Source organism: Alnus glutinosa, chromosome 6 (genome assembly GCF_958979055.1).
Source record: "Alnus glutinosa chromosome 6, dhAlnGlut1.1, whole genome shotgun sequence".
Lineage (NCBI taxonomy): Eukaryota > Viridiplantae > Streptophyta > Magnoliopsida > Fagales > Betulaceae > Alnus > Alnus glutinosa.
Window position 1 is genome coordinate 28,109,068 of NC_084891.1, and position 25,004 is coordinate 28,134,071.

General features: G+C 36.1%; 4 protein-coding genes across 4 annotated transcripts; 3 read left to right on the forward strand and 1 right to left on the reverse strand.

The window, feature by feature from the left end:
• Positions 1–1,443, forward strand: LOC133871122 (uncharacterized). The gene has a single exon (XM_062308498.1). It carries the CDS (start codon positions 437–439, stop codon positions 1,133–1,135), a length of 699 nt encoding a protein of 232 aa, XP_062164482.1. The 5' UTR covers positions 1–436; the 3' UTR covers positions 1,136–1,443.
• A 1,349-nt stretch (positions 1,444–2,792) lies between these two features.
• LOC133871039 (DNA-directed RNA polymerase I subunit RPA12) lies at positions 2,793–5,818 on the reverse strand. Its single transcript, XM_062308380.1, has 6 exons — positions 5,636–5,818; positions 4,381–4,528; positions 4,047–4,087; positions 3,304–3,363; positions 3,169–3,225; positions 2,793–3,048 (listed from the first exon to the last, which is right to left on the reverse strand). Exons 2-6 carry the CDS (start codon positions 4,496–4,498, stop codon positions 2,974–2,976), a joined length of 351 nt encoding a protein of 116 aa, XP_062164364.1. The 5' UTR covers positions 4,499–4,528; positions 5,636–5,818; the 3' UTR covers positions 2,793–2,973.
• A 1,845-nt stretch (positions 5,819–7,663) lies between these two features.
• Positions 7,664–13,966, forward strand: LOC133871133 (ABC transporter B family member 13-like). Its single transcript, XM_062308510.1, has 10 exons — positions 7,664–7,991; positions 8,386–8,440; positions 8,539–8,714; positions 8,821–9,021; positions 9,552–9,811; positions 9,889–10,202; positions 10,341–10,564; positions 10,690–11,464; positions 11,607–11,848; positions 12,639–13,966. The coding sequence occupies exons 1-10, from the start codon at positions 7,710–7,712 to the stop codon at positions 13,860–13,862; spliced, it is 3,753 nt and encodes a 1,250-aa protein (XP_062164494.1). The 5' UTR covers positions 7,664–7,709; the 3' UTR covers positions 13,863–13,966.
• A 5,923-nt stretch (positions 13,967–19,889) lies between these two features.
• On the forward strand, positions 19,890–23,584 carry LOC133870760 (rac-like GTP-binding protein 5). The gene is made up of 7 exons (XM_062307965.1): positions 19,890–20,268; positions 20,977–21,064; positions 21,167–21,276; positions 21,411–21,474; positions 22,832–22,896; positions 22,990–23,055; positions 23,146–23,584. The coding sequence occupies exons 1-7, from the start codon at positions 20,170–20,172 to the stop codon at positions 23,245–23,247; spliced, it is 594 nt and encodes a 197-aa protein (XP_062163949.1). The 5' UTR covers positions 19,890–20,169; the 3' UTR covers positions 23,248–23,584.
• Positions 23,585–25,004: the final 1,420 nt, after the last annotated feature.

The following is a 25,004-nucleotide window of genomic DNA, read 5'->3' on the forward strand; positions in this document are numbered from 1 at the left end:
TTGGAGCATTGTTTCTATAAAAAGGGCGTCTGTGTGACACGAAGATCCATGAAACTAGCGTGTAGAAAGCAAAATCTAAACCCTCTCTCATTTCCATTTCTGGGTTAAATAGTCTAACTTATACCTAACTTTATATTTTAGTTTGATTTTCATTTTGGTTTTTCTTTCTGTTTCTTATATGAAAGATCTGCTTTCTTCAATCAAAGCGATACGGTTTACATCTGTTTAAGTTTCTTGTTTTTTGTCTGTAATTGTATGAGATCTCTCTAACTTCTTAATGGATCTTTGTTTGAACTTTCTCAAGTAAATCTGGTATATACAGCTTTTATTTTATTGTTAATTTGTTCTTACAAGTTTCAGGCTATTGATCGTGTTATTATAAGATCATCGCCGCTGTTTTCTTGTTGAAGATTTGAACTCTGTGATCAATCTGACTATGGAGGCAGTTCTGGTACCATATTCATCAGTAGACCAATCAGTCTCTCCCTACAAGAAAATCAAAAGCCCAAGGAAAGGCGCTCGCGCTTTCATTTCTAAGCCCTCCGAAAATCTCTCCCCCACAAACATCCTCCGTGGCGGTCTCTTGCTACACCGCCACCCACCTCCTCCGCTTTCATCTTCCTATCCCCCCTCAGCCTTCAGCCACCCATTTCAACAACATCAGCAACAACCGCCTCTTCTTCCTCTACCAACCACCATAACCCACCAGTACTCTCTTCCTTCTCGAACCCGAAAGCCGAACAACAAACGCAGAGACCAGTCCCTGACGCCAAAGAAATCAAAGCCCACAAAGAGAGAGGATCCGAATAAGCAAGATTCGGCATCGACAAGGCGAGCAGTTTCCGAGTGTTTGATCGTGGCTTCGACTAAGCCGTTGGGGCCTGACCCGAGTGATCTACCCAAGGATGTTTCTCGGGTATTCTCATCAACGGCGGCGGGGGTTAAGAGTTTTGGAAAGGTCACTATAGAAGAGTTGGAGATGTTTTCGGGTACAGTGTTTAGTCTGGCTCCGCCACCGAGTAGCTTGCCGCTGCCCAAGTTTTCTCTGAGGCCAAAGCTTTGTTGCAACGCTGAGGCTGCCGGAATCGATGCCGGAGCCACTGATAATCTCCGGCGCATGCTACGTCTCCTGTGAAGTTATTGTTGTCATTTTGGTTTGTCGTTTGGTCTTCTGTGTAAATAAAAGCATCAGCCTGGGTAGCTTTTGCTGATTGTGCTGTAATCTTTTTTCTTTTTCTTTTTCTGTTTTTTGATGAATTTGTGATCACCACCTGTGTTTTTGAATTGGGGTGCACAAAGATACGACGAAGATCGGGTCCTTGAAGTTGGGACTAGGAGATTAATCACCTAAGGAATAAGGATGGTCTATTTTGTTTTTTCAGTTGAATGTATTATTATGTATTTTTCCTTTTTGCATGAAATAAAGTAAGTATTTTCTGATCATAGTGGTTTGTTGTAATTCTAGAGTTTTCCGCCGGGCCTAACAGGAAAAACATATACGAAAGAAAGGTTATACCTAGAGATCTGGGGACTGGGATCTCATTCAACGTCAATATGACCTAATATTTTAGCTTTTAATTGAGATCTGGTGGTTCTTTCCTCAATGCCCTTCATCTCCAAAACCATAGCCAAATCCCTCTTGGTACCATCAAATTAATTTTGCTGCTGCCACAAAAGAGATTCCTTCTCTGCAGTGGCTGCTACTGGGCAGGGATGGCTCAATTAAAATGAAGGCCTAATGAAAGAATATGAAGTTAAAATGGGGGGGCAGGCCTAAGGGAAAAAGTTAAAATGGAGCCTCTTTTAATGTAAAATCATTCTTCTAGGTTGTTGAGATGTAAAATTACTAATCAAACTTTTAAGATCAAGTTTTGTTAATATATTATTCTCATGAATACGATTGTAAGTAGGATTTATTTGTTAGTGTAAAAAATCAATGACATGCGATCGAAACTCGTAAGGGATTGGCTAAAATCAATCAGATAGTAAGCATAAAATATAAAATATGAAAGAAATAAAGAATGATAAAACTAAGAAGCAAAATATTAGAAGTAATAATAATAAAAAATTAAATAAAAAAAAAAAAAAAAAAAAAAAAAAAACATCTTTTCTAGACCCTTCTAGCTTTGACAAATGACCTCCCTCATTTTACTTGAGGCATTTTATTTTATTTTGACAAATTTAATATAAAAGGCGTTTTCTGGGCCCTTTTATAAATTAGGTGGTAAGGCTTTTGCAGCCCACCTAACCGTCAAGCTAGCCATGGAACACAACTGCCATAGGCCCATAACAATACATTATTGGCCACTAACACCAAAACTTCTGGACAGCACGTTTTCCCTTCTAGATTGGCAGTGGAAAAGTTGGTGACTACTTGACTTCTATTTTGTTCTGGTCTCTGTTGCATTTTCATTCCCTGTATTGTCTTTTTATGTTGTTTCCCTGTTTTGCAATCGTTTTTCCCTTGTATTGGTTTGCTTCTATTCTCTTGTTGTGCTTGTACTATCTCCGCTGTTTTTAAAAAAGTTTATATCTTGTCCACAATGTACTATTGATCGCTAAAGCCTCACCTCCCCACCTTTTTCCCCTCAGAATATTATCACCTTTTTAATTGTGAAACCCCTCTACACCGAAACTAGTTCAATTCCAGCTAATGAAACAGAATTGAACTTTGTGTGGGCTAGCTCAAGGTACTGTCTGACTATAGGTGAATTAGAATACCTTGATTAAAAAAAATGAAACGGAATTGAAAGAACCATCCACAAACTAATCAAACAGAATAGGAAGAACCATGACCAAATAACATATTTTCATATACAGCAACGTTTAACAGATCATAGAGTAATCAGGGAGAGAAAGGGCAGGCCACAACAGGTGAACTGTGCCACTTCAATGAAGGGCATTTCTCATTGATGCCCGAGGAGAGGTTAACCACATTCATGCATGTCCTGAAATCTCATATTTGGTACAAGCTCAATTCTCTGAATACTTATGGCCGCATTTGGTGCAACGATAAAATGTAGTCTGCCCTTCATCCGCTGATCTCATCTATAGCAACAAAAAAGATAAGAAAAGGTGCAAGTTCTTAAGATCAAGGCGTCTTGCATTGAGTGCTCAGAGAAAGGAAAAAAAAAAAAAAAAGGCATCTAACATTGAATGGTAGAATACCTGCATAGTCCAATACTCAGCCTCATCATTATAGCATTTTTCACATTTCTTTTGCACCTGTCAAGACAAAATTACTATTGGATCAGATTCCTGGGGAAACACCATGGCTTTAAATCAAAACTATAATCCAGTTACCTTTGATAATTGTACTTCCTGGTCACGTATCAGCGAGATACCCAGCTCCATTCTAATATCCTGCAACACAACAAGGATACACAGGTAAATAAACTTGGTGCATGACAGCTTAATTGAACAAAGATAAGATCAAAACTTCGGTGTATCAAGCAACTCATTCCATTGCAGAAGCTGCAACAAGGTCCTGAATTCCAACTCAACATTTTGATATCTACGATATATTATTTATTTTTTGAAATATTGCTTTAATCTAAAAGAAGATAAACTAATATTTCCTACAAGTACATGTAAAGTGTAAACATGAAAAATGTGAATAGCATAGAAACTTAATGTTTCAGAAGCCAACAACAAGGTGACTTGACAGGGACTGAACATCCTCATGCATCATCTATGTAATTCCGCATATAACAATGCTTCATTTTACTCAGTAATACAATTGGCAACAACCATACGCTGACGCTCTCCCCTCCCCCCCCCCCATCTCCCCCTCTCCCTCCCTTTTTCTCCAAACAAATACACATACAAAAGTGCAAAATCCAGTAAAAACCGTATCTTCAACATCAGTAACAAAGGCACAATATTTTTTTTTGATGAATTACAAAGGCAAAATATATGTTGGGTACATGTAGCATTATCAAATAATTACTAGTTCCTAGTTCCTACCACATAATCAGGCTCAGCCATTATGAAAGACATAATAACTTAACAAAACAAATGTAACAGGAGATCAGTTTAAGGCATACCTCAGCTGTGATTACATAAGATATTTCTCTGTCACAAATCTCTGAAGACAATAGAAACTAATCAGGAATGCACATAAATTTAAGAAATAGTTTCTGGGCCTATGGTATTGTAAAAGCCCTTCAAGCAGGAGAGACACTAACATGTGTCTCCTGCTGTGATTGCAAAGCCACTAGATCACATAGAACGACACCAAAATGGGGACATGAATCCCACAATGGAAATACAGAGAGAAGTTCCCATATAATTTTTTAGATATTATGTAGTCTAATATGAAATTTTGAGTAAAACGTGCAACAATCCAAATAAGCACACAAGTTAATGTAACAGTTATACCTTTCATACTACGCTCAAACTTGCACAGAGGACATTTAGCATACTTCGTTGATTTCATAGATAGCATTGTTCCGCAGAGGTCGCAGAACAAGAAATCAGGTTCATGAGAATACGCCATAACTTCAATGAGCTGTGTATTGAGGGAGTTCTATACAGATAATACGAGAAAATGCGATGATTTAATTTGTATTGACAATGAGAGAATTTCAAACACATTTTCAATTAGACATGATGCAACTCCAAAGATGGTCAAACATGAAAAGTTTTTTCTTCCATATATCTGAAACTAAATGACCACAAACAAACATAATTTACTGGCCACCCAGAAAACAGGTAAAATATAGACAACGTTGATTTCCAGTATTAGTTAAGCAAATCATAAGAGATTAACTCAGTTTAAGTGGCTAGATAAACATATCATAACTTGCCTAATTTTCCAGTCGTATCAAGAGAAGATTAATACTCTTGGAGTTCTCTTTTAGTGTGCATTGACGATTAATCCTATTTGGTTAAAGAGAATCTTCCATTTGTTAGCAATCCATCTCACACACAAAGATATATATCATGTCACATTTGTTGGGCAAATAACACTTGGACTATGTAATGTTTCTTAAGAATTGATACGGGCTATGACAATGGCAAAAATACTGCTGTGCAACGAATCAACAGGGGAATTTGGCAGCCCATTTAGGCTTAAAAAAAGGGTTATTGCTGAACTTCTTTTTTAGTTAAATAAAAAGGTGATCCTTCATCATTGTTTTACAAGACCCAAACTTCCATATGATTAGCCCATGTATTCCCTTCTTTTGGGTCCATGTTTCCCATTCATCTCATAATTTGTTATTTACAAGAATATTTTCCTCTATGCAATTTTAAATCTTTGAAGATGTTAACTTACGATCATTATGGAGATATACATCTACTCAAATGAATTTTATTCTGCAGTAAAAACTCTTTCATGCATTTTATCAAAAACTTCATGTGACACTTTACTCCTCGTTTTACTCTTATGAGAATCAAAGTAACTGAACCCCATATACCAAAAATAATATAAAAATATACTTTAAAAAGACCCAAACATGAATACAAAACAGAGGAAAATATCATATCTCCAACTGTGCTAGTCAAACAGGAAGAGAAGAAAATTTCATTTACAGATGATTTTCATTCGGGTCCACCCATTTACAGATCCGAATCAACAACGAAAAATCGAATGAGACTAGGAGAAAAAAAGGAAAAGTTCATGGAAACTTACTGAAAGTAGAAGACGCGGAGGTCCAACCCGACGGAGACAGAGACGAATTCCTGGATCGGGTGAACGGCGATAAGGGCCGGCGCTACCTCGATATCTTTGTTAGTCTCTCCGGAGTGTCCTCCATTCCTGCCAGGGTTTTGTGTTTAGCGCTTCGCCTCTTTTTTTCGAGCTTTCAGGGTTTTATGGTTCGGACTTATTCTTAAAGAAAACAAAACGTAAAACCGGTTTTGGACGTTTGGGCTTTTAGAAGCCCATCTAATTATGATAGTGGGTTGTGGGCTACGATTATTGTTGGATCGGAGCTTTGTCGTGACACTATATATTTCGTTAAATATAATTAAATTATGACTATAAAATGGCTTTTCTTTATTTCACTTCAAATTAAGAGGCACTTTTGTCGCTTAAGCATGAGAGAAAATTTCTTTTGACTTTCTTAATACTCTTAAAAGATTATGTATTTCTTACGCATTAAAAGACAGTAAAATTATTATGGAATTAATTGTAAATTCATAACCCAATTTAAAAAGAAAACTATGTCCTTGTTATTAGTTTTTATTGAAATTTGAGAACTCCATGTTTTGATGGAATCAGAATTCTCTCAAATTCGAATTTTCTCAAATTATTTGTTCGAATTTAAGAGAATTTTGATAAATGATTGTGAAATACCAGTTATAAGATTCACCTGATCGAATAAGTAGATGTGCAACCCGATTTTTATTTGATCAGGTAAATCTCATAAGTAGTTTATCACAATCATATGCTCGAACTCTCTTAAATTTAAAAAAATAATTTGATAAAATATTAGTGCATAAATGTGACCGTCAATTATATATCAAATCAAATAATCACACGGTGTGGCGGTTCTCAAATAGAGAGAATCCTCTTCATTTCAAATGGAGAGAATTCTCTAAAAAATATGAAAAGACAACTACACATTTACTTTTACATTAAATGGAGAGATACAAATTCAAGCGCCACGAGGAAAAAATTGGCCAAGTAATAAATGATTACCAATTATTGAGGTAGTAGTTTTGGAAGGAAGGAAGACCCCGGCGGCTTAACTGGTAACGACTAACGAGGATCCTAGGAATAACAAAGCATAACTACAAATGCGGCATTTAAGGCCTTAATTGCCGTGCTATCATACTGGCGTGTGCAAAGGAGTACTGGTGCTAATCTCGTACCATAATATAACTTTTATTATATGATTTTTATAAATTTATGTAATATTTATTATGCCATTAACTAAAAATGTAGAGAAGAACAAAAAAAATTACTTTTTTGGGGGATAAAAATTTATTTTTTAAGGGTCTATAAAGATAATTTTTGAAAAAAAATGGGAGAAAAACGCTAAAATTTGGGCTATTCTTAAAAGTAGTTTTTGCCCCTAACCATATAACATTTGTCATGTTTATAAATTCATATTGAGACAAGAGTTATAATAACTCAAGAGACAATATCAAAAGAGTTACGAGCACTCAAAAGACAAGAGTTACAAGTTGATAAATTAGATTTATTATTGTTAATATAAAAGTAGAAGATTATTTCTCTATAAATAAAGTCTAATATACAATCAAATTTATATAAAAAAAAAAGATATAGCTAAGAAAAGGCTTTGACGTGTGGACGTAGACCATAGGGCGAACCATCTTAATTCTCTTTGTTTTTCTTTCTTATTTTCAACTATTCCCTAAGTATTAACGGTATTATAACTTTTAGTACAAAATAATTTAGCAGTGAATAATTCTTTTATTTATGAACTGAAGTTATAATAAGCCAAGCATTTTTCCCGCGTTACATTTTTCACGTCGCTAAAATATAAGAATTATAATAAAGGGTCGTTAGCTTATAGGCTTATAGCTAGTATCCAATTAACGATTTTGAGAATGAAAGACAGAGAGTTAAGGAGCCGAGTAGTTTGTTGGTTGGCCAACTAGATTGACCTTCAACATTTATTGGCGCGAATGGACTGCCACGAGCTCTCCATGAAAAAGGAAAGAGTTCTTTCATGCTCTATTTCCACTTTTTTGTCTTCCTCTCTGTCGACCCTGCAACTTTTGGTCTACATTTTGCCATGGAAGAAGTGGAACTTACCGACTCCAATAGGCCTTGGGACCAAAACCCAGCTCCTGAAATGGAAGAGCCATCCAAATCAAACACAAAGAAGAGCGTTTCGTTCCTTGGCCTCTTTGCTGCCGCTGATAGAATTGACTATGTGTTGATGTTTTTTGGAAGTGTTGGGGCGTGCATCCACGGAGCTGCACTTCCTCTCTTCTTTATTTTGTTCGGTCGCATGATTGATTCTTTGGGACATCTATCCAAGGATCCTCACAAATTGTCTTCGCGGGTTTCCGAGGTACAATGCAACTTTGGATCCTCATTTTGAACCTTTTTGGTATTCCTTTCTAATTCTTTTGTGAATTTCCTAGGCTCTAATGGTTAAGTGTATATGTATAATGTTAGAATATCAGTTAAAGCCAAAATACGTGAGTTTGAATCTTGCTTCTATCATTCATTTCTCCTTTAAATTAAATATTCTACGTTTGGGGTCTTATTAATTAAGGAAGAGTTTTAACTTATTAAGAAAGAGTTTTAAGATATTTATTAAATGATTAAATCACTAATTTCTTAAGTTTTTAGGATAAGTGGTTATTTAATGTATAATACTGTTGGCTAGAAGAATTCTCATCTTGCTCTGTTTGGCTATTGACAAGCATTTCTGCTAAGTTGAAAATTGTGTCTTTTTGCAGTATTCTCTGTACTTAATTTATCTTGGGCTCATTGTTTTGGCATCAGCGTGGATAGGTATGTTTGATGATTTTAAGCCTAATCTGGCTGGCATTGTTTTTACTTTCCTGTCAATTGCTTAGGTTTCTTCATCCTTGTTTACATGATGTTTTCAGGAGTGGCACTATGGATGCAAACTGGAGAGAGGCAGACTGCTCGTTTGAGGCTGAAGTATCTTCAGTCAGTTTTAAAGAAGGATATCAATTTTTTTGACATTGAAGCCAGAGATACAAATATTATTTACCACATTTCCAGTGATGCTATACTAGTGCAAGATGCAATAGGTGACAAGGTAGATATATCAGCAAACAAATGGTGCTTGATGTTATATATATATTTTGAAAAGTATTTCACTAGGGGTCCTAAAATGAATACTATTATCTTGTGTCTTCTTGCAGACAGGCCATGTTTTGCGTTACCTTTCTCAGTTCATTGTTGGATTTGCCATTGGATTTACATCGGTATGGCAGCTTTCACTTCTCACCTTGGCTGTTGTTCCATTGATAGCTTTCGCAGGGGGAGCTTATACTACTATCATGTCTACCTTATCAGAAAAAGGTGAGGCTGCTTATGCTAAAGCTGGAAAGGTTGCAGAAGAGGTAAAAACTTGCCTAGAAACATCCGATGCATTTCTTCCCCCGCTACTCTACAAATTTGTTGCAAATACTAATGAGAAACTTGAGAGTTGGTTCTTCTGTGCTGAACTCGGATTTTATGTGACATGCAACATCCCTTGAGTATGGGAATGAGGATGTTCTTATATGTATATTCGCACAATTTTTGACACAACGCATTTTAAAGTCGTGATGGCCATAAACCTATAAGAACTCCGCAATTAAGCATGCTTATGTGAGAGTAGTACCATGATAGATGATTTCTGGAAAGTCTGGTTCGAAAGAGTCAAAAGCAGATAATATTGTATCGTTGGGTGTGGGTCGTTACATTTTAAACATAGTACATACCTATCTTCAAACATCATGCCTGAAGGTATATCCACATAGTCCATAGGCTTGAATGTTTAGCTCCTTACAACTTAAGCTGAGATTATTGTAAACACTTTGAGCTGACTCTCTTGTATTCTGGCTTTAACATACCGCACTCTTTTCCTCTCCCCTTTTGCTTGAATCAGGTTATTTCGCAGGTTCGGACTGTGTACTCGTTTGTAGGAGAGGACAAAGCAGTTGAAGCATACTCTACCTCACTTAATAAAGCCCTTCAACTGGGGAAGAAGAGCGGATTCGCAAAAGGAGTTGGTGTAGGCTTCACATATGGACTTTTATTTTGTGCGTGGGCATTGCTTCTTTGGTATGCCTGCATACTTGTCAGGCATCGGGACACCAATGGAGGGAAGGCTTTCACAACAATTATCAATGTCATCTTCAGTGGATTGTAAGTCCACTTCGAAAAATGTTTGGGGGCCTCATAAATATTTGCCCTGATTAAAAACAGACTTCTTTTCTTTGTAGTGCTCTAGGGCAAGCTGCTCCAAACCTAGCTGCCATTGCCAAAGGCCGCGCTGCTGCTGCCAATATCATAAGCATGATTGAAACAGATTCCAAATCTTCTGAAACATCGGATGCTGGACTAGTGTTGCCAGAAATAGCTGGTCGAATTGACTTTTGTGAGGTCTGTTTCGCTTATCCTTCACGACCCAATTTGGTTTTCAATGAGTTGAGCTTTTCGATTAGCGCCGGGAAGACCTTTGCAGTAGTTGGTCCAAGTGGCTCAGGAAAGAGCACTATAATTTCCATGGTTCAACGTTTCTATGAACCCACTTCAGGTTTGTAATAACACCCTAGCAGAGACTATTTCTTTTTAGTGTCCAAATTATGATTTGAGGCACATCAATTAGCTGAATTTTGAATGAAAATTATTCTACTTTAAAAGCTCATGTGGCTTATGCCTGAAAATTTACTAGGTAAAATACTGTTGGATGGACATGAACTTAAGAGTCTCGAGTTAAAATGGTTGAGGGGACAGATGGGATTGGTTAGCCAAGAACCAGCATTATTCGGCACAACCATAGCTAGCAATATTCTGTTTGGTAAACATCAGGCAGACATGGATCAGGTCATACAAGCTGCCGAAGCTGCAAATGCACATTCTTTCATTCAAGAATTACCCGATGGTTATAATACTCACGTATGTACTATTGACAACCCTTGTTAAGCGAATTGCCTATTGTCCATTGTTCATATATATTGTGGAGCTAAATATGTTAAAACAAATCCTATAGTGCACAAACATGATATGTCAATTTAATTTAGGTTGGAGAGGGTGGAACTCATCTTTCAGGAGGGCAAAAACAGAGAATTGCTATTGCAAGAGCAGTACTGAGAAACCCAAAGATATTACTTCTAGATGAGGCCACCAGTGCTCTTGATGCAAAATCAGAACTCATAGTTCAGCAGGCACTGGATAAAATAAAATCCAATCGGACTACAATCATCGTTGCGCATCGGCTATCCACTATACGAGATGTTGATACGATCGTAATGTTGAAGAATGGTCAGGTTGTTGAAAGTGGGACGCACTTGGAATTGATATCCAAGAATGGTGAGTATGCGAATCTGGTGAGCTTGCAGGTATCAGAACACGTAAAAGATTCTAGCACAATATCTCCCTCTGGAAGTCCAAGGAATTCCAGCCTTCGAGAACTCCTCCATAGTCAGAACAACATGCTTCAGCAGGAATTGCAGCCAAGTCATGATCAAAACTTGTCCCCTACAAAAGTACCCAGCACTCCATCGATTCGGGAACTAATAAAACTGAATGCGCCTGAGTGGCCCTATGCCGTACTTGGCTCAGTGGGTGCCGTTCTGGCTGGCATGGAAGCTCCTCTGTTTGCCTTTGGAATCACTCATATCTTGACTGCATTTTATTCTCCTGATGCTTCTCAAATGGAACATGAAGTTCAACGAGTAGCTCTTTTTTTTGTTGGAGCAGGAGTTGTTACAATTCCTATATATCTGTTGCAACACTACTTCTATACATTGATGGGAGAGCGTCTCACCACTCGTGTTCGCTTATTAATGTTCTCAGGTTTTAGTCTATTCCAGACAACTACAATAATCACTACAAACATGTTAAACACACACACACACACACACACACACACACACACATATATATATATATATATAATCATTCATTCTATGAACTCTACGACTTGCTTTAACTGCAGCTATTCTTTCCAACGAAGTTAGCTGGTTTGATCTGGACGAGAATAATACGGGCAGACTCACGTCAATTTTAGCAGCAGATGCAACTTTGGTAAGAAGTTCGCTTGCTGACCGTCTATCAACAATCGTGCAGAACGTAGCGCTCACTGTGACTGCATTCGTAATTGCCTTCATGTTAAGCTGGCGCATAGCTTCTGTTGTCGTTGCCTCCTTCCCCCTACTTATTGGAGCTTCTATTACTGAGGTAAGTTTTGGAAACCATATGTACTTCTTGTCGTTGCCATATGGTGCTCTAGATAATCTCATGATATCTAGTAGGTAGCATTAGAATACTAATTAAATTATGAGAAAACTTCGCTTATCACCACCGATCTTTCATTACTTTTGCAATCATATCCTTAAACTTTAAAAAGTGTCAATTTAGTTCATCCATCTTTCAATTTCACCACTCTGTTAAGATTTCTGTTAAATCCCTCAAAATTTTCAAAATACCCGTTTTTTTAAAAAAAATATATACATATATATATTTTCAAAGATTCAGGCACGGATATTTTTCAAATTCCGTTAAATTCATATCAATGCCTAAATCCTTGCAATTTTTTCTTTTCTTTTTTTCTGACAATAAAAAATATGGGTATTTTAGAAATTTTGACACCACTCCATTAGGATTTAATAGAAACTTTGAACAGATGTGTGAAATTGAAAAAAATTGAAAGATAGATATTGAAATTGAAAAAAAAAAAATTAAGGGCAGTAGGTGAAGTTTTTCCTCAAATTATTAAATTCAAAATTTCATATCAATTGAAGTTTCTTAGATAAGTAGTGATTAAAGATCTTAAGTTCAAACTTGACTCCAAAATTTACTTCAATTTCTGATAAATAATTAAATTCACAATTTTCTATTTACTTAAGTTTATGATATAAGTGGTTTTATTTTCTTGTCCTTTTCTACTGGTGTGAGCATAATCTCAATAACTCAATTCGTTTATATATGTTATTAAATCCCATGTACATTTGCTTTTCTGTGTCTACAGCAACTATTCCTCAAGGGATTGGGAGGAGACTACAGTCGTGCCTACTCTAGAGCAACTGCCGTGGCCCGGGAAGCGATTGCCAATATACGTACTGTTGCTGCATTTGGTGCTGAAGACAGGATCTCAATGCAGTTTGCTTCTGAACTAAACCAACCAAAGAAGCAAGCATTTGTACGAGGCCATATATCGGGTTTTGGCTATGCTATTTCGCAGTTCTTTGCATACTGTTCTTATGCACTTGGCCTTTGGTATGCATCAATTCTAATAAAGCATAAAGATTCAAATTTCGGAGACATCATGAAGTCTTTCATGGTTCTGATAATCACTGCGTTGGCAATAGCAGAAACACTTGCTCTTGCACCTGACATTGTGAAAGGGTCCCAGGCACTTGGATCGGTTTTCAGTATTCTACAAAGGAAAACAGCTATGGTCCCCGATGATCCCACCTCAAAGACTGTAACTCATGTCAAAGGGAATATAGAATTCAGCAACGTGTGCTTTAAGTACCCAGCAAGGCCTGATATCACCATTTTTGAGGATTTGAACTTGAAAGTCTCGTCAGGAAAGAGTCTTGCTGTAGTTGGCCCAAGTGGGTCAGGGAAGAGTACTGTGATTGCGCTAGTAATGAGATTTTACGACCCCACTTTTGGGGCAGTTTTAATTGATGGGTATGATATCAAACGGTTGAACTTGAGATCATTAAGGCTAAAAATAGGTTTGGTTCAGCAAGAGCCAGCATTGTTTTCTACGACAATCTATGACAACATCAAGTATGGGAGAGAGGAGGCATCAGAAATTGAGGTAATGAAGGCAGCAAAAGCAGCAAGGGCCCATGAATTCATTAGTAGAATGCCCGAAGGTTACAGAACTCAAGTTGGTGAGAAAGGAGTGCAGTTATCAGGTGGCCAAAAACAGAGGGTGGCAATTGCTAGGGCAATGTTGAAAGATCCGTCCATTCTTCTTTTGGATGAAGCAACAAGTGCATTGGACACAATATCTGAGAAGCTGGTTCAAGAGGCTCTTAACAAGCTCATGGAAGGGCGAACAACAATCCTGGTAGCACACAGGTTGTCAACTATCCGTGATGCAGACAGTATTGCTGTGCTGCAAAATGGGAGGGTAATTGAGATCGGCAGCCATGAGCAACTCAGTAGTAAACCAGGTAGTGTCTATAGACAACTAGTCAGCCTACAACAGGAAAACAATGTACAAGTGCTTGATTGATTCATCTCCCAGATCACAAACTTGTGCATAACCTTAAAGCATGAAGCATATAAATGAATATGCTGTTTTTTCAGGGATTTTCTGAGAAACAGTTGATGATGCAATTATGATATGCTTTGGGGAGCTATGGGAATGGGGGATGCTATAGTTTTTGCAGTTCCTTTAGAAGATAAGATGCACAAAACTTTGGACAAATACGTTTGTAAGGTTCTTATATGATTTTGGTTCTCATTAAAGCACCTGGCGCCTGCCAAGCATAAACTATTTTTATACTAGAGATTTACTTCATCAACAATTTTTTAGGTGATTTAACATTATATTAAAGTTTAAAAACATAAGAAAAAGTATGCGCAATCTTAACATGGACAGAGTATGCCCATTCAAACTTAACAGGCTAGGCGAGCCCATGAACGACTATACCGCCTAAAAGTAGATAGAAAAGAACAGTATCCGATCCTCACAACTCCTTAATGAAATATGTATCATGTCTCACCGCTCACATTGGTGGGAACAATGTTGTGCGAAGTTCATTTTTCTATCCTACCATATGTCTAACAAAAACATTTAATTTTACTCATTTTATATAGTTATAAATTATAGATATGTGATGGACTCAATCATTGATCTACCAACCCATTGTGCATGGAGAGGATCGGGATTTACAATGGGGTGGGCAACCCCCTGTCCATGGGCTACACTGCTACAGCCACCCCAATTGTAAGGGAACTTAATTATGTGGAGAACCCCCATTTTTTTTTTCTTTTTTTCTTGTGTTTTTTAAAGGAATATTACTATAATAAATTACCATATAAAACCACCGGTGACAGTAATGGCCAAAATATAAACAAGAAAGAGCAATGTTATATACCACACTTTTATTCTACTTCATTAATATGACAGTTAATTAGCCTTTAATATATTTTTTTTTTTCAACAATGACTGATTCAAATATTTTCACAAATAAACTACCCAAGGCTCATTATTGTAGATGCTTCTTCACAATAATTATGATGGAGAAAAATAAAATGTCAATTCAAATTAAATGGATTCAAAACGGTATTACTGCATGGATCTAGATTATAAATTCTACCATCTTCGTCCATTAAATAATAATTAAGTACTTGAAAAGTCTGTTTTAAATTGTCAAGTCGTATATATTTAGTTACCTAGATTTGATTATAAATTAATACTAATCGACAATATCACACCAATAAAATAAAATAGAAATATAATTTTTAACATTTATCGAACAAGAATGATGTCAATTAAACAATATATCTTTCTTTATCTCTCTTTTTCATCCTCCTTGCAGTTCTCTCCCTCTCTATTTTTGTTTTCATCATTTATTTAGGACTGACCCTCATGAAAAATGAATGCGTAGAAAAAAGAAAAGAAAAAGACGCTCATGAAAGTTTTTGTGAAAGAATAAAAAATAAACAGAGGAACAGATCGAACGCGGTCCCTGACCGGCCTGATTAAAGTTTGATGATGAAATCGGAATAGGAAAGGTCCAGACGTCCAGTGGTGGTCCATTGACTCCCGTTATAGTCCATCCATGCCAGTTGTTTGTAAGAACGTGTTCCGTGCCCCCGCGGAATTCTGGAATCTTCATCAAAAATAGATAAACAATTAAGTTGGAAGAGCGTACTTCTTGCGTTGGAGGTTTGGTGAGGGAGATGACGGGCCAGAGCACGTGGAACTACTAAATTAACCTCTTCCCATGTGCTTCCTCTATTTCTGCCTTTTCTGGGCTGTGCATAATTCCGTAATTCCCGGAATTTAATTACAAAAATAAAAAATCTAGAAATATTTAAACAGATATTAAGTACGTACGGTAGTACAATGAAAGCTAGTTTTTTTTTTTTTTTTTTTAAAAAAAAAAAAAAAAATTATTACATTTTATTTTTGAAAAATGTTTGATTACTTCAACTTTTATTATAACTCATTTACAAATTCTTGTATATTATTCCCGATTATAACTTTTACTTTTGTATATTATTCCCAATTATTGCAGAAAAATGAAAATAATTATGAGGTACAGGTTAAAGGGTCTATTCCGTTTAATTAAATAAGCCAAATTAAAATATTTTTTTATCTCGACACCACTCATAATCAACTAGCGAACACAAATTATACCCTCTGTTCACAAATTAGGTTGCCTGTCTTCTTTCTAAGTTTGTTTGCAGGCGCTATTGTTATTTGCATGGGGAGGGCAAAATGTGTATTAAGGAAACATACAAATTGGCACGTCTATTTTGATTCCATAGATTTAGACAATAGAATAAAGAATAATAAAACAATGATGCTGGCCACGTTGGTCGGAGTCGCAACAAATGTTCCTCTCTCTCCTTCTTTATTCTAAAGTAATATTTCTTAGTATTTTTTTCCCTTATCTTCTTGGGTAAAGAATAAGAACAATTTATTTTAAACCATCGTGAATGTCTTCCCAAAAATCTAAAAACTACGTTTTTATTTTATAATGTCTTACAATGTTAAGGTGTTAATTCCGCCCGACCCTTAAATTAATAATTGTTTAAAAGAAACAATAAGAAATTAGTTAAAACTGACACATGACATTGTGAATGAATTATGAGATTAATATATATATATATATTAGCATTACTCAAATGAAAATGTATACGGGAGCTTAAATGTCCTAGCCCCACATCTTTTAACACATCATAGTAATATTAAAAACTTAATTATATTTTTATCTTACAATTATTTGAATTTTTTTAAAAATAAAAAATAAAAACCGATTCAAAAGTTAATTAAAACAGACAAGTCACATTGTGAAATAATTATGTGATAAAATATAGTTTATAACATTAACCAACACATAAACCTAAACTTAAAAAGATAATTTTATTCATTTTATAACTATCAAACAGTTGAATAGAATGTAACATCGCATGCAGCGCACCTTGCAGGGCAGCGTATTGTTGGAGCCGCGGTTTCGTGTGTGTCAGGGTGTGATTCATAAATTAAAGGATAGATAATCTGACTGTGACGCCTGCAGGCTTTCACTGTTAAATTTAAAAACTAATAACAAACTTTTCATTGCACCCACGTTTGTCGAAAGCAACTGCCTAATGATCCCGTGAAGACTGAAGAGTAGAGTAAAATTAATTAATTATGCCATAAGCCTACAAAGCCTAAGTTAAAGGTCCTAATATTACGATTTAAATTAAGCAGCTGCCTAATTGGATCCCTGCCGCTTGTCGACAGATGGCCTCTTCTCCATGTGATGCACTTATTATGTGAATGGATGAATACAAAATACAGGAATGGATAGATTTACTGTTTCGAGTGAGTCAGAAATTCTAAAAAAACACAGTGAAATTGTATTTTACTTAATAAAATTCAACATAACATATATTTCATAATCTTTCATTTAAATACACAATAAAACTAGCAAATTCCCTATAAGAATGTAACTCTGTTATAGATAGAATTATCCTATACATTCAGCTAAATAATCTATTGCTATTCAAATAGAACTTTAAATGAAAACAACTACTATGACTCTCACTATAAGAGATAAGACTCTTATTCAAACTACTATTTCTATTTAGACTAGACAAGCTATTTAGATAAAGATGTAATTCTTACATATTAGGATTACAACATTCCCTCCCACTAACCTTTCCCTTGTCCTCAAGGGAAAAACAAGGAAATTGTGTCCATATTTTGTTTTTGTTTTTTTTTTTTCCCTTTTTTTCTAAGCCACACAAAAGCTAAACCCAGGGACTGAATAGTGCAAATCTTCATTTGAGGGTGATGTTGGTAGTACGGGCTGAAGAGATGGCGACATGGGCTTATGGCGCTGCTTTCTGATCCGTTGGCTGCATGGCCTAAGGAGATTGTTGCAATGCGGACCCCTACAGTGTTGTTGGCTTTGTTGGCTCCAGTGACATTTGGATCTACAACTAGGGTGGGTGGATTTGCGGTGGGTCGACAATGGTTTGGTTGAACGTCAACTTGGATGGATCTTTGTTGCGTCAACAACTCTTTTCTTCCTCTTTTTTGTAATGGTGGCAGCCAGTGGGGTAGGCGTTATGGGCAATTATTAGCTTGCTGAAGTGAGGCATGGTAGATAAAAACTTTCAATTTTTCTCATATGCTCATTTATCTTTTTGTTGGTTTTTTCATTCCATATTATAAATTCTTATCACATATTTTATATCTTTGCTCGGTCCTCTTCATTCTAGAAAAATTGGGAAAGACATAGTGATGGTGTGGATCAGAGAACTCTTGTTCTTTGATTTTCTTATGTTGTCTAATACTTGGTTTCTTTTGAGGGCAACCGGTCCTTTTGGGTAAACACTTATTGCTATTCAAGAGAAAAAAAACGTGGCTATGATATCAATTGATGTGAACCAATTAATACAAAACACAGGTTAACTGTTTCGAATGAGCCAGAAACTCCAAAAAAACACAGTGAGACTGTATTTTACTTAACAAAATTCAATATATTTTATAATCCTTCATTTAAATACACAATAAAGCTAGCAAACTCCTTATAGGACATTCAACTAGATAACCTATTGTTATTCAAATAGAATTTTAAATAAAAACAACTACTATAACTCGTTTTCTCTCGCTAAAAGAGATAAAACTCTTATTCAAACTACTATTTTTATTTATACTAGATAAGCTATTTAGATAAAAATGTAATCCTTACATATTAGGATTATATCAACCTAGTGTTGTTAGGAGTATAATAGCTTTTGCTTCATTTAATTTATTGACAAATTAACGTGACCGATCGCATAATATTCATTTCAAATCTCACTTCATGTCAATCTTCAGCCCCATCACCTAAAATGAATCATTGAGAAACTCATGACATGGCTATTAGTGTCTGTCCGAGCTATATGCGGGAAAAGGAGAAAGAAATGGGGGGTTGTTAGACTAGTCGTCGGCACGGGTGCGGGGAGGGACGTTGTTGCTGATGATTGAAAAATGTGGGGCAGACATGATAAATTTAAGTTTTTTAGGGGGTAAGGTGTAGTAAAATATGTAATACTCTAAGCATTTTTCCTTATTTAGATAATGGGAGCCGGAGTTTTCTAAAATTTTCTTCAGCTTCATGGCGCGCGCAGTGCAGTGAAACATACCGGTGCACAGGTCCATTGATGGCAGAGCCTGCATAATTTGCTCTAGCAATAGCCAATAGGAATCCTCGTGGGCAGAATGTAATTAAATTGGGTTGACGTTAAATCAACCCATTGGAGGGATCACTCCATTGTAGCCACCCATGATGGTACATTTTCTTTTCCCTTCTTCGTTACGAAAGCTCCAACTTTATAAGGAGAAAAAGCAAAAGACTAGTCTTTTAAGCCCACTTAATTAATAATTATGTTTGTTAATATATTTTTTTTTTCAATATAATGACTTTGGATGCATCTCATACTACTTTTCTTTTTTAGATCATATAATTTCTTCTTGCTGATAAATTTTGCATAAATATATTACCATGTAAAGAAAAGGAAATAATATGCATGAAAGGTTAATATGGTAAGGAGAGTAGAAAATAATTAAGCTTGAAAATGCTCTATTTTTTTTAAAAAGTTCTTTATTAAATATAAATTTTTTATTTTTAACACAATTTCAAACATGTTATAAGTGACCTTTCAAATATATATTAACAAAAATCATCATAAAATTCTTATAATTTAAATAGAATAATGTTATATACCATTCTATTATCCTTTATATCCAAAGATTACGCAGATTAGAAGAAATTTGCCTAATTTAGTATATTAAATTGATATTGTGATGCTCGTGGACATTATATACTCAATTAATCTTATTGAAAAAAAATGGAATTGAAGGAATTTTTTTTTTTTATAATTTAGTTTGGAAGAAAATTTCTTTTATATTATAAAGTTTTTTTAAAATTTTAAATATAAAAGGAGGGAAGGAAAGAAAAAAGTGGTTTTTAATTTGGAATAGGCCGTGATAAGTAAAGAAAGAGATGGATAAGCTGGCAAAAGGTTGGCTAGGTCAGCGAGCGCTTCAAACCGCAATTTGTTTCCCTTCTCCCAAAGGTCAGGTCCCACTCTCGTCCTCTCTCTATCAAATCGTTTTTCCCATTCTCTCTCTCTGTCTCTCGCTCGCTCTGACAGCAATTAGGGTTAAAAATACGAACTGAATTTCAATTCCTAGCGAATCTTCTAGGTTTTGTTTTTGCTTCTCGAGAGATGGAGTTTTCTTGGTGATCTCTCAGACTAAGACTCGAGGAGGGACGGCAAGGCATTGTTAGAAGGTAGGGGTGTGGAGATCCGGTGTTTCGTGGGTGGAAATGAGCGCGTCCAGGTTCATCAAGTGCGTCACCGTCGGTGACGGGGCTGTCGGCAAAACCTGCATGCTGATATCCTACACCAGCAATACCTTCCCTACGGTGAGTCTCCGTTTCGTAATTTACGCTTTCATTTTGGTAATTTTCGTTTCGATTTCAGGGAAATACGGCTTTTCTTTTTGTGTGCTCAAGTTCTGTGGTGGATCTTTCTCGAAGAATTAGCTCCCTTTCGAACGCTTCATTTCGATTTCTTTGGAAAAGGAAAGGAAAAGTGTTTTCTTTGAAATCGAGACATTTTTGTCTCTGTTTTTTTTTTTTTTTTTTTTTAACTCTTTCGGCAAATGTGAAAATGCTTAACAATATTGTGTTCTTGGCTTTGGAATGTTACAAGAATAAGGGGTTTTCAGCTCATCGTGTTTGGATCAGCGCGATCCTTATATATTAATTACGACCTACTAATTTTTCTTACCTAAATCTTGATTTCAGGAATTCATAATTAAATGCGTGGAGGTAACAATAATTAATCAATTTCTAAAACTCATGAGCAACATAGAAACATGTTGATATATCCGTTACGTCTATATGATGATATATCTGTCCTTGATTCTTCAGGACACTCTAGGCTGAGTTGTTGATTAGATTTCTTGGTTTTGTGTGGTAGGGAATATTTGTTACCTAACTCCCTTTTTTTCCTATGAGATTATTTATTTTCAAATTTATTGCTAATTATCTGCTTTCTGTTAATGTACTTCGAATTAGAAGTTATTTATTGTTTGACTATCTTGTTTGTTCATATGTCATCAATTATAGGATTATGTGCCTACGGTTTTCGACAATTTCAGTGCTAACGTGGTTGTGGATGGAAGCACTGTCAACCTAGGGTTATGGGATACTGCTGGTAATTATTATATAACCATGCTTTTCAGATTTCATGGATTTGCTCTTCGGTTTTTTTTTTCCTGCCTCTTTTAGAGGTTTTGATTAGTGATCGCTTGGACAGGTCAGGAGGATTACAATAGATTAAGACCCTTGAGCTATCGAGGTGCAGATGTCTTTATACTCGCTTTCTCTCTCATAAGCAAGGCCAGCTATGAAAATGTTGCAAAAAAGGTTTAAATTCTGGAATAAACTTCTTCCATTTCCCCTCCCCCCTCATTTTCTTTAGGAAATGTGTTCTTGTCTATCTAAGATGTCTGCATTTGTGTGAGCTGATAAATTGTTTGCTGTTTTACTTTCCGTTTCAGTGGATTCCTGAATTGAGGCACTATGCACCTGGTGTTCCAATTATTCTTGTTGGAACAAAGCTCGGTAGGATTTATTCTCTTCCCTTCCCTTCTTGTTACTTGCATTGGTGTGTTCTTCTTGATTTATATATGCTTGTAATCAGCTTTGTGTTTGTGGAATGTGGATGGTAACTTGGTTGGGTAGTCAAGGACCAGTTGCATTTTAAGAGTGGCAATGGGTATTAAACGTCCAGTTTTCAATATTCCAATCCTAGATTTATTGGGTTTTCGCATGAGGTCAAAGCCCTGATCAGATAATAAGGTAGTTTCTTGCCTAGGTGTTAGACTTGGCTAGATTGGAATCTGTGCTGCTTCTTTTTTCTGTTGCTTTCCATAAATAATTGTGGCTTCTTGTATCAAAGCTTTAGTTTAGCTGTCGTCTTTGTTACTGGGGTGCTTTGCTTTTCTTTTAAATTTTCCCCAGCTAGTTCTATTGCATGGTTATTCTCTGCTGCTGGTAATAGAGGTTTTTTTTTCTTAGTGTTTGTTACCCTTAATGTTTTTCTTGTTAACTAGGTTTATCTAGTATGATTCTCTACAGCATGGATTGACTTTTGTGGTCACTGAGTCGTGTCAAGAAATAATTCTTTGCTCAGATGAGTCATCTGTTGAACATCACAAACCTCAATCTGTTATCAAATTGAAGATCCTTTTGACTGTAAGGAACTTTTAGCGGTAGCAAATACCTGGGTCCTCTGGATGAACCAGAAATAAAGGGGAACTACATTCATATGGTTATGGGCCTTCAGTGACAAAGACTGCCCCCATATTAGGGAATAGGTATGGATGCTGGTGGAGGAAAAGGAAAGGGGCCTAGGGATATTAGAGTTGGGGTGCAGGAGGGCTAAAAAAGTGAGGAATTGGGAAAACCATTGACATAGGTGAGAGGTTATTTCTGCTGAGGAGATAAGAGTACAGAAGAAATGGAGCACCAGCTTCCAGCTAATGAGGTTGTGGCACTCAAATGCTACCTTGTTTAATTTTCTTCTGAAATAATTTACTCCTTGATACTTTACGCTGTGTATTCTTGATCCTTGCAAATGACTCCAACTTTTGCACTCGGGAGTTATGTTTAACTAGCCTTGACGGCTGTAATGATGCTAAGTAGCTTGCATGGTTACGCATTTTTGTTTGGATATTTATTTCCTGTTCCATGTTCTTGTTATTTGGTGATGACGTTTCTTCTGGGGAAGACATCTTTTTTGTGTGTATTTACTTGAATTTGAATACTCTGGTTATTGAAATTATGTTCCAGAACTCTCTGATTTAAGCTTCTTTGTCAACTCATAATCTGGAGTTTGTCTTGATGTTGCTATTCAAGTTTTGTTCACGTTATTCATAAAAGATAGACTTGTTTTATAATTAGTTCCATTTATCTGCAGATCTTCGGGATGATAAGCAGTTCTTTATAGACCATCCCGGTGCAGTGCCCATTACTACTGCTCAGGTAAAGTTGATTGCACCCTGTGTATTTCTATTTTGTTACCCTAGGCCTCTGTTTTAGCTCAATGTGTGGTTTGACTTTTGGTTTTCGCTGAAGGGAGAAGAACTTAGGAAACTGATTGGAGCTCCTGCCTATATTGAGTGTAGTTCAAAAACACAGCAGGTATGTATTCTCTGTTCATTTCATGCTTATTTGTGGAATCATATTTATGCCCATCTTATTGATTGGTCTCATGTTATCTTTTAATTGCAGAATGTTAAGGCAGTTTTTGATGCAGCCATTAAGGTGGTGCTCCAGCCACCAAAGCAAAAGAAGAAGAAGAGGAAGGCACAAAAGGGCTGTTCCATATTGTGATCTAGGAGATTCTATTTGACATAGGAGACAATGACCCACCAGCCTCTCTCACTTATTTCTGCCAGTCTGTCTGTCTGTGTCATTTCCTATTCCATGTCCTCTGTAAGGAAGCAGTAAGCTGTGGTGTATAGTCTTGACTGACATGCTAGGGATCTTTTTGAAAAGCATGAGATTATTTATTAGTTTCTGCCGTTACCTGTTTTCATGATCTGTAACTGATTGCTAGGATTCTTGTTGACCCATGTACACGTGTCTGTTTAAAACCTGTCTCCTGCATTAACGCGAGGAAGATCCCTAATATGAAAGAACTGTTTCGTGGATGAACTTTGATATATCATCATCATGTGTTCCTAATCTTTACTGTGTGGTACTGCAAAGTTTGGACGCTTTATACTGTTTTTTTTATTGGTTTTATAAAGTTCAGATAATGAAAATGCGATTTTTTAAAACCCAGCCAAGAATTTGATAAAATTTGTATTTTGAAAAAATTACCTTTAAAATATCATCTTGCAAATTTTTTCATCTCAAACTGCTAGTTTTTATTCAAATATGTTTTCAAATATTTTATCATTTTAATTTAAAATATTAATAAATTTGTAAGGAACTAATTTGATTTCGAGGTTTGTACTTTATATTATCTCATATATTTATTATTCATAATACTTGTAATATTATTCTATGAGATTGATTGTTAGATTGAAGTAAATGTTAATTGGGATAATTGTACCGTTGGTCCCTGTGGTATGCCATAATTATTTTTCACTCCCTATGGTTTAAAAAGTGCATGGGAGGTCCTTGTGGTATACAATAATTACAAATCGATCCCTGACGTCAAATTTTGTTAAAATTTTTAATAGATTCTGTCAAATACCATGTCAGCGCCGGTCATGGAATAATGACGCGACCTCAGCTTGTGACAGTCGGACCGAGGGACGACGGCGAAAGCGGCTACGGAGCACGTGACAGGATATCTCCGGTGAAAACGCATAAATCTGACTCTCAAAATAAGACTATAAACATACTGCCAGAGAGACGAAAACCATCGAGGACTCAAGGAAAACAACTGGATCCAAGCGAACAATACACTGGAAGTTTCCTGTCGGAAAACAAAAAAAAAAAAACCAAAGAAAACACAATAAAACTTCACAACCCCGAAGAGTTGGAAGACCAAAACACCACTGAAAACTGGTTCGGGGGAACTTAACACCCTACCCTAATGGTAGGAAGAAAAACCAACTTCCACTGATAAAGCTAGGGAGGGACAAAAACTCCAAAGCTTGAGAAGCTTGGAGGACAAAAGGCCGGGAGGAGGGAGGCTCCCCCAACAAATAAATCTCTGAAAGCAATCTCTCTCTCTCTCTCTAGAAAGTTGAGAGCTTCTCTCTCTAACTTATACACCACGTACATACGTGTGTGTCTATAATACTGTAGTTAAAAAATGGACCAGAAGCAAAAATAGGAAACAAAGTGCAGGTAGGCCAGGCCCTATTCTGACATGGTCAAATTCTATCATCTCGTTGCCTTTTATTATTATTTTATCCTCATCTTTGGTTTTTGTGGCATCGCCTATTAAATTATCAGTTTGGACAAAAAATTAAGTATTATTAAGTGTATAATATGATTAAGTATGTCACATTAGATTCAAAGGCATTGACGGTAAGATTCTAGTCATATATAAGGCATAAAACTCAAATTTGAATATATATGAGTTTCAAGGGGATGATGATGCATGTTGTTGAGCTGTTTGAATTTTTTGT

What these genes read in the sequence shown, in the direction of transcription:
- LOC133871122 (XM_062308498.1), top strand. Translation starts at nt 437, where the DNA reads ATGGAGGCAGTTCTGGTACCATATTCATCAGTAGACCAATCAGTCTCT.
- LOC133871039 (XM_062308380.1), bottom strand. Translation starts at nt 4,498, where the DNA reads ATGGCGTATTCTCATGAACCTGATTTCTTGTTCTGCGACCTCTGCGGA. An exon ending in GTTTGAGCGTAGTATGAAAG is followed by an intron (nt 4,088 to 4,380) that starts GTATAACTGTTA and finishes TATTGTCTTCAG; the next exon opens with AGATTTGTGACAGAGAAATA. An exon ending in CTGAGTATTGGACTATGCAG is followed by an intron (nt 3,049 to 3,168) that starts GTATTCTACCAT and finishes TTGTTGCTATAG; the next exon opens with ATGAGATCAGCGGATGAAGG.
- LOC133871133 (XM_062308510.1), top strand. Translation starts at nt 7,710, where the DNA reads ATGGAAGAAGTGGAACTTACCGACTCCAATAGGCCTTGGGACCAAAAC. An exon ending in TGTCTTCGCGGGTTTCCGAG is followed by an intron (nt 7,992 to 8,385) that starts GTACAATGCAAC and finishes GTCTTTTTGCAG; the next exon opens with TATTCTCTGTACTTAATTTA. An exon ending in TTTCTATGAACCCACTTCAG is followed by an intron (nt 10,203 to 10,340) that starts GTTTGTAATAAC and finishes AAAATTTACTAG; the next exon opens with GTAAAATACTGTTGGATGGA.
- LOC133870760 (XM_062307965.1), top strand. Translation starts at nt 20,170, where the DNA reads ATGAGCGCGTCCAGGTTCATCAAGTGCGTCACCGTCGGTGACGGGGCT. An exon ending in CCAGCAATACCTTCCCTACG is followed by an intron (nt 20,269 to 20,976) that starts GTGAGTCTCCGT and finishes CATCAATTATAG; the next exon opens with GATTATGTGCCTACGGTTTT. An exon ending in AGGGTTATGGGATACTGCTG is followed by an intron (nt 21,065 to 21,166) that starts GTAATTATTATA and finishes TCGCTTGGACAG; the next exon opens with GTCAGGAGGATTACAATAGA.